Here is an 8,611-nt window from a genome sequence, read left to right as displayed (position 1 = left end):
TTTGAGGGAGTAATTGGTGGTCTAGCACAGCCTCGATCTTAATAGACTTAATAGCTTCAGAAAGAATGGCTGGTCAAAATAATGAAAGTTTAAGCAGACAACGTCTCCTTAGATTTTTGATTTACGGAAGAGATGACGGAAGATACTTTGTCAACAAGAGACGGGTAAACGTGGTGAGAGATTTCTCCCAACATTCCAGGATTATCGACAGGTACTGTACACTAACTACTGGTCGATTTATACAGATGATCAATTAAAAATAGAGTTAGTTATAGTGACATATACCTATTTGTTTATCTTATAGGAAATATGTAACATATATATATATATATATATCTTTTTTATCGTACTATCAAAATAAAATTGTTTCCGAATCAGTTTGATGAATTTATTTATAGCCACTATTCTATCAGGCGTATAAGCTCTATATATAGATTACCCCTCAGATCTATGGCGTATTAGAATCATAGGGACCATATCAAAGCACATAAATCATTGTTAAGATGTGGAAAAAAAATGTTTTTGTTCAGATACAACTCAAAGTTGGAGTGATTCTTTTTTCTCAGGTCTTATTATATTTTATTTTTATAATAATATTAGAATTAAAATAGTAATGCTATTTATAAGAGGAATTGGAATGTCCTTTTTCCGTTGGTGTAGGCGTCAAAGTTGAAACGGTCATGTTCGTATATACCTTTATGGTCATTTCATCTTAAGAGGTCTAAAATTTTGACGATGATCAGTCGACTTTTTTAATCGTCATAAAGATAATACACATTTCTATCGTTTGGCAAAATTTGTGTTTCATTATTTGGCATGAAGGACTTCGGAAAGCCTCCCCAAACAACCCCCAATTAGTTTATATATAATAATACATTGTATAATATAATGTATATATAGATCGAATAACGTGTGCCTGCCCGAACCTCCATCTTTTGTGTGAATAAATGTGTATTGATTGCATACGGAATCACTGAATCATGACTTGAGCGGGCCTCTCTTATGCAGTCAGTGAGTCCTACCCTTATGAAAATTTCTACCCCCCCCCCCCCCTTTTGCAGAGTAAACTGAAAATCCCTACTAACAGTTGTTTATTTTTATTTTTAAAAATGTTTTATTTGGAGAAGAGAAAATAAAAATATTATGTGCTCAGCAGTGATGATCATTTGATCTATGTAAAGTCAGTGCTCACATATTTATGATGAAACTATGCTTCAGTTAAAAATGAAAACAGTTTAAAAATAATACAAATCATACCTAACTGTTTTCAGATTTCTGCAATTTGCAAACGGTAACATTTATTGTCAAAAACATTACAACATTGATAACAATAGCACTGTTTTTCTCTAAATGTTTCAATACAATCTTTATTTTATTGTTTTAATTATAGGATGATTTCCGAACGAAAAGGAATGGAAGTTATAGGCTTGATAAAAGAAGTAAGCATGCTTGGTCAAGCACCAAAACAGGGCCCACTTCTGTATGCTTTGGCAGTTTGTGCACGTTGTAACGACGAATCAACAAAAAAAGCAGCACTGCGATGTTTGACGGATATTTGTCGTACACCAACACATCTGTTTCAGTTTATAAAATTTACGTCTATACAAAGAGAAGGTTCGAAAGGTTGGGGAAGAGCACAGAGGAAAGCTGTTTCAGAGTGGTACAATCAGGCCGCCTTCCAAAACAATCCGAAAAAACTTTTGAGACTGGGTACCAAATACAAAAAAAGGCATGGATATACTCATAGGGATTTAATCCGTCTTGCGCATGTGAAACCGAAAACAAATCACATTAAGTTTGTTATTCAATATATCGTTAAAGGAATGTGCAGCAGTGCGGATTCTGATGATTCCGATGGTATGATCAAGGATGCAGAGCAGTTTATTAATGGCGTTGAGCAAGCTAAGGAATGTAAAGGCAATGATATAGATGATTTGATATCGTTGATAAGAAGATACAATCTTACCCGTGAACACATTCCAACAAATCTATTGAATAACAAGAATGTATGGAGAGCCTTAATGTACGAAATGCCGATGCATGCCCTAATACGTAATTTAGGCAGAATTTCAAAACACGCATTGCTACGTCCTGATTCGCCCGAGGAGCAACACATACTTGACAATCTACTGGATGATGTTAAATTGCGTTGCGCAAAGATTCACCCTTTGACGATTTTAACTGCTTGGAATACCTACAAACTGGGCGGATCAATCCGAAATGCAAGTCCAATGGAGTGGGAGGTGAACCAAAGAGTTGCTGATACTCTGGAGACTGCATTTTATAAATCATTTTCCTCTTGTGTGGCCACAGACAAGAGAATTCTTCTAGCTATTGACGGTAGCGAAGAAATGATGAAACCAGTTGTTGACCTTCAACAAGTATCCGCGCGGAGCGCAGCCGTTGCAGTTGCACTGCTGATGTCAAAGGTCGAGAGACGGAGAGAATTTGTCCTTGTTTCTGATAGTGTTTCACCGGTTGACGTCCTTCCTACCGATAACCTTGAAACAGCGTCATTTAAATTTTCAACATCAGAATGCGCCTGTTTAAGTGATGAAGCGTCTAACCCAATGGATTGGGCAATGACACATTCAAAGCAGTACGATGCAATCGTTTTCTTCACCTCGTGCGCTACGAATATAAATTTGAATGAAGCGATAACACAGTATCGGAGTCGCCTAGGACTTCCTAGTACACGTCTTGTAGTGGTAGCTATGACCAGTAATAACAATCCTATAACAGACCCCAATGATCTTCATATGCTAAATGTTGTAGGGTTCGATACCAATGCAATGAAAGTCATCACGGAATTTATAAGAATTTAGATGACAGCAGATTGTGTAGATAAATTGATGATTCAGCTACCTCAGAAGGAATTATAAATTAGTTTATCAATAAAGGGTTAATGCCACTTCCTTTTATTTTCTTTCTGGCAGATTATCGAGCCATAACTTACCATGGTACGTACATCATGTAAATAGGTTAAGAGTATTTCTTAGATAAGTACTCATCTCGCCAAAATATATTTGAGATCAATTAAGTGAAACAATACGATCTTGCAGAAAAAATACATCAAATAGTCCAATAAGGTTAAGCGGTGATTGGTTGATGCTTGTTTAACCATTTTATTAGGTATTTGCCTTATGACTACTAGTAATTTAATTAAAATCAGATTTATTTGCTCAGTAAATATAAAAAAAGAAGATGTGGTATGATTGGCAATAATACAACTGTCCACAAGAGACCAAAATGACAAAAATTAACAACTATATGTCACCGTACTGCTTTCAACAATGAGCAATGTCCATACTGCATAGTCAGCTATAAAAGGCCCCGAAATGATAATGTAAATCAATGATTCAAACGAGAAAAAAACACGGCTTTTTTTTATATAAAAAAAAGAACGAAAACAAAACAGTAACACATAAGTTTTGTTTATCAACGAATGCGTAATATAATGTAAAATCTATCATACCACAAACGTTAGTTTCCGGTAGCTTTCACATAATAACTAAAATATAATAACACTAAACATTTCCAAATGAATTTCGTATCCGTATTTCTTGATAATGTCAAATATCATTAACCTTTAATCAATTGGTGCATGAGTGCTTAATATGTGTTAAACAAATTCACGTTTTAATGGTTAAATAATTATTCCCCAAAAAGTAATGGATAAAACAAATCAGGAAATATTTGAAACAAAAATTTGGAATTCCCCGAATTCATTTTGGATACATTAATTCTGCACTAAATAAATATAAATAGAAACAAGAATTTCCACAGCTATTTATAGATTGAAATTAGCCATGCTGTTAGTTTCATTTAGACATAAGCAACACAGCTAGACTGATGGATATTTACACAGTTTCAGACTTAGAACTTGCTACTAGGTTTCTATTTTATGGAAGAGAGGACGGTACTTATTTTGCTACAAATGGAAATTATCAAATCGACAAACACACCACGAGTATCAATAGGTAAATTTAGTTTATTTTTATCTCTATTATGCTCGTGTATTAGTAGGTTGTTATATATTATTTTGCACAAATGTTCTATACAGGCTTCTGGTGGGGAAGGGGGGTTCTCACTATGTTAAGAGGGGTAGTGGTGAACAGCTGGTATAGATATATTAGTTTTCAATCTTCATAGTGTGAATGACAATGACTTAATAATAAGAACTTAAGAAATAATATGCACTCATATTGAATTAATGCTGATGTCGGTTAGCTTAAAGCACCACCGGGTTTAATATTGAGCAAATATATTTAGTCGCAGACTGTATACGGTCTTACATTCAACAACAAATTCTGCTGACTAAGGAATAGCATGAAGCATAAATAATGACAGCATCTTTGCATTTACAAATATTTCATATTTTGTTTCAAAAATTAAACAAAAGTCCGCCGATTGTGTGTTATTCAAATATTTTAAAATCACGGTTTCAGCCTATAGAAAATCAACGAGCGGTCAGAAGAGAACTTTATGTCTCGCCCAGGGTTAAAACGGAGAAGGCGATATATATATAGCAATCGTTTATCCCGGCGTCAACATTTTATAAAATATAGGATTTAGATTTCATTTTAAAACCTAATCTCGCGACACCTTTACAGACGAATTTGCACTTAAATGGAGTTGGCTACTCGTTTCTGTCTCCTTGATTTTTATACGACCGCAAATTTTGAAAAAATTTTCGTCGTATATTGCTATCACGTTGGCGTCGTCGTCGTCGTCGTCGTCGTCGTCCGAATACTTTTAGTTTTCGCACTCTAACTTTAGTAAAAGTGAATAGAAATCTATGAAATTTTAACACAAGGTTTATGACCATAAAAGGAAGACTGGTATTGATTTTGGGAGTTTTGGTCCCAACATTTTAGGAATTAGGGGCCAAAAAGGGCCCAAATAAGCATTTTCTTGGTTTTCGCACTATAACTTTAGTATAAGTAAATAGAAATCTATGAAATTTAAACACAAGGTTTATGACTATAAAAGGAAGGTTGGTATTGATTTTTGGAGTTTTGGTCCCAACAGTTAAGGAAAAAGGGCCCAAAGGGTCCAAAATTAAACTTTGTTTGATTTCATCAAAATTGAATAATTGGGGTTCTTTAATATGCCGAATCTAACTGTGTATGTAGATTCTTAATTTTTGGTCCCGTTTTCAAATTGGTCTACATTAAGGTCCAAAGGGTCCAAAATTAAACTTAGTTTGATTTTAACAAAAATTGAAACCTTGGAGTTCTTTGATATGCTGAATCTAAAAATGTACTTAGATTTTTGATTATTGGCCCAGTTTTCAAGTTGGCCCAAATCGAGGTCCAAAATTAAACATTGTTTGATTTCATCAAAAATTGAATAATTGGGGTTCTTTGATATGCCAAATCTAACTGTGTATGTAGATTCTTAATTTTTGGTCCAGTTTTAAAATTGGTCTAAATTAAAGTGCAAAGGGTCCAAAATTAAACTAAGTTTGATTTTTAAAAAAATTAAATTCTTGGGCCTCTTTGATATGCTGAATCTAAACATGTACTTAGATTTTTGATTATGGGCCCAGTTTTCAAGTTGGCCAAATCAGGATCTAAAATTATTATATTAAGTATTGTGCAATAGCAAGTCTTTTCAATTGCACAGTATTGTGCAATGGCAAAAAATATCTAATTTCACAATATTGTGAAATAGCAAATTTTTTTTTAACTAAGAGTTACCTTTCTTTGTCCAGTATAGTAAGCAAGAAATATCTGCAAGAATTTTTTTTAATTGGAGTTATCTTTCTTTGTCCAGAATCAACTTAAATCTTTGTTATATACAATATACAATGTATATTCACTTTTTACTACCAACTGATAAATTTAAATAATCTTTACCATTCAGTGATAACAAGCAGTTTTTTTACATCTTAATATTTTATGATGTATTTAAATGAGTAGTAATTGTTGCAAACTCCATTAGAATATTTTAATTGAAATTAGTTTTGGAATAAGGGAAAGGGGGATGTGATTAAAAAATTGGGTTCAATTTTTCTCATTTTAAATTTCATAAATAAAAAGAAAATTTCTTCAAACATTTTTTTGAGAGGATTAATATTCAACAGCATAGTGAATTGCTCTAAGAGAAAACAAAAATTTTAAATTCATTTGAATACATTCATTCTGTGTCAGAAACCTATGCTGTGTCAACTATTTAATCACAATCCAAATTTAGAGCGGAATCCAGCTTGAATGTTGTGTCCATACTTGCCCCAACCGTTCAGGGTTCAACCTCTGCGGTCGTATAAAGCTACGCCCTGCGGAGCATCTGGTTCATATAGCTCCCGAATAGTTTACATTCTTGTTATCCGGGGTATCAAATGATTAGGTTTAGTTTTGTTTAAAGAAGATGAAAAAAGAAAATCAGCGCATTTAATTTACATTTTTATACGACCGCAAAAAAATGTGTATTATATTATGAAGATCCATTTGGTTTCTGGACAATATCTTTAGTTTAAGTGAATGGATATCTATAAAATTTTAACAAGAGGTTTCAATACCACAAAAGGAAGATTTTTGGGGTTATTATATGGTACCAACAGTTTAAGAATTACACGTAGAGGTCAAACAAGCATTTGTGTAGTGTCCGGACAATGCATGACTTGTGTGTAAGTGTATTATCACGAAAGGAAGACTGGGATTGAGGTTGGAGGTAATTGCCATTAGGGGTCATAAAAAAGGCATTTTTCTAGTTTCTAAACAATAACTTGTGTTTAATTGTATAGATCTCCCTGAAATTATACTTCAATGTTCCATAATAAAAAGGGAAGGCTGGGATTTGGTTTGGAGTAATTGTTCGAAATGTTTAGAAATTAAGGGCAACCTTGGGGGCTTTCATGGATCTCTATGAAATTATGCATTTTTCCTGAAACGAAAATTCTGTTTAAAATATTAAAACATTTGGAGGTGTCAAAAATTTTTGGTGAGCTTTTTTTTTTTGGGGGGGGGGGTCATAATTTTTCTTCAGCATGATTGAAATTATTATTTATTTAGGTTTTTTTTGGGGGGGAGGGGTTCTCATGTTAATTATAATAAGTAAACAAAATAATAACTTACTGTTTCAGGTTGATTCGGGAAGGTAAAGGAAGAGAGGTTGTTGATCTTATCAAACAGATTAGCATCGAAGGTCGGGCCCCAAAGCAATGACCACTTCTTTATGCTCTAGCTCTATGTGCTAGATGTGATGACAAACTAACGAAGACTACAGCATATCGGAGTCTTATAGAGGTTTGTCGCTTGCCAACTCATCTTTTCCAATTTATTAAGTATGCAGAGGAGTTAAGTGGAGAAACGTCGGGATGGGGAAGAGCCCAGAGAACAGCAGTGTCACATTGGTACAACCAACCAAGTTTTCAGAAAAATCCAATGAAGCTTCTAAGGCTTGGGTCAAAATATCGGCGTCGACATACATTTAGTCACCAAGATGTCATACGTCTTGGACACGTTAAACCAGAGGGCCCCCATAGTGCATTTGCAATTAGATATCTGGCTAAAGGAAAAGAAAATGTCGACAATATCGACACATCAGATGGAATGATAAGCAACGCATATCTATTTGTGTTGGCCTTAGAAAAGGCTAAAAACTGCTCTCCGAACGATACGTCACTCTTATGTCAGCTGATCAAGGATCATGAACTCTCACATCAGCATTTACCAACAACAAGTCTGACTTCCGCTGAAGTTTGGCGGAGTCTCATCTACACGATGCCCATCACAGCATTAATACGACACCTAGGGAAGCTGTCAAAACTGCATCTCCTGGAAAACGGATCAATGGAGGAGGCCCATGTTATTGGTCGATTAGAAAATGTTGAAAATCTTCGATTTGCCCGAATTCATCCATTTACACTTCTTACTGCGTGGAACTCGTATAGAAGAGGTCATTCGGGCCCATACAAGCGTTTAATATGGACAGTCAATCACAAAATCGCAGATGTCTTAGAAACAGCTTTCTACAAATCATTTGTCTCTGTAGAACCAATCAAAAAACGAATTCTCATAGCCGTGGATGGAAGCGAGGCAATGATGCAACCTGCTAATGGAATGAAGGAGGTTTCTGCACGCAGTACAGCAGTGGCAATGGCTTTTATATTTGCAAAGATGGCGGATAATACAGAAGTTGTTCTAGTCAAAGACCAATTATATCCCGTTAATTTAGATCAATCCGACAACCTTGAGGTTGCCTCTCAGAAGTTTTCTATTAATGGTACTTGTGATTATTGTGATCCATGTAAGCCAATAAATTGGGCTAGAGAAAACAAAATGAAATTTGACGCCATTGTGTTCTTTACAGCTTCATTGGCATTTAATAACAATGTGAACCCATCGGCTGCTATGCGACAATACAGGGAGGAACTTGGTATCCCACGTGCTCGTCTCGCGAATGTTGGAATGGCGAGCAATGAATTCACTGTAACAGACCAGACAGATATCGACATGCTCAATGTTGTTGGCCTTGATTCAACTATTTTGACAATAATTTCAGATTTCTTTAAAAGATAATCCATAGGGAAATGTTACTTTTGTACCACGTACTTTTTCGTTAATTTTTCAATTTCTTTAAAAAAAAACAATAATTAAAACAACTG

At 34.7% G+C, this 8,611-nt stretch overlaps 2 protein-coding genes across 2 annotated transcripts; both read left to right on the top strand.

The window, feature by feature from the left end:
- LOC134685380 (RNA-binding protein RO60-like) lies at window positions 1–2,905 on the top strand. The gene is made up of 2 exons (XM_063545093.1): window positions 1–211; window positions 1,391–2,905. Exons 1-2 carry the CDS (start codon window positions 66–68, stop codon window positions 2,823–2,825), a joined length of 1,581 nt encoding a protein of 526 aa, XP_063401163.1. The 5' UTR covers window positions 1–65; the 3' UTR covers window positions 2,826–2,905.
- Window positions 2,906–3,818: 913 nt separating this feature from the next.
- On the top strand, window positions 3,819–8,611 carry LOC134685379 (RNA-binding protein RO60-like). Its single transcript, XM_063545092.1, has 2 exons — window positions 3,819–3,980; window positions 7,088–8,611. The coding sequence occupies exon 2, from the start codon at window positions 7,389–7,391 to the stop codon at window positions 8,523–8,525; it is 1,137 nt and encodes a 378-aa protein (XP_063401162.1). The 5' UTR covers window positions 3,819–3,980; window positions 7,088–7,388; the 3' UTR covers window positions 8,526–8,611.

Source organism: Mytilus trossulus, chromosome 9 (assembly GCF_036588685.1).
Source record: "Mytilus trossulus isolate FHL-02 chromosome 9, PNRI_Mtr1.1.1.hap1, whole genome shotgun sequence".
Taxonomy (NCBI): Eukaryota; Metazoa; Mollusca; class Bivalvia; order Mytilida; family Mytilidae; genus Mytilus; species Mytilus trossulus.
This window is presented reverse-complemented; position numbering and strand designations above follow the sequence as displayed.

Excerpts from the sequence above, each read along its gene's own strand:
- LOC134685380 (XM_063545093.1), top strand. The coding sequence starts at position 66 with ATGGCTGGTCAAAATAATGAAAGTTTAAGCAGACAACGTCTCCTTAGA. Across the intron at positions 212-1,390 it reads CATTCCAGGATTATCGACAG|GATGATTTCCGAACGAAAAG; the intron begins GTACTGTACACT and ends TTTTAATTATAG.
- LOC134685379 (XM_063545092.1), top strand. The coding sequence starts at position 7,389 with ATGAAGCTTCTAAGGCTTGGGTCAAAATATCGGCGTCGACATACATTT.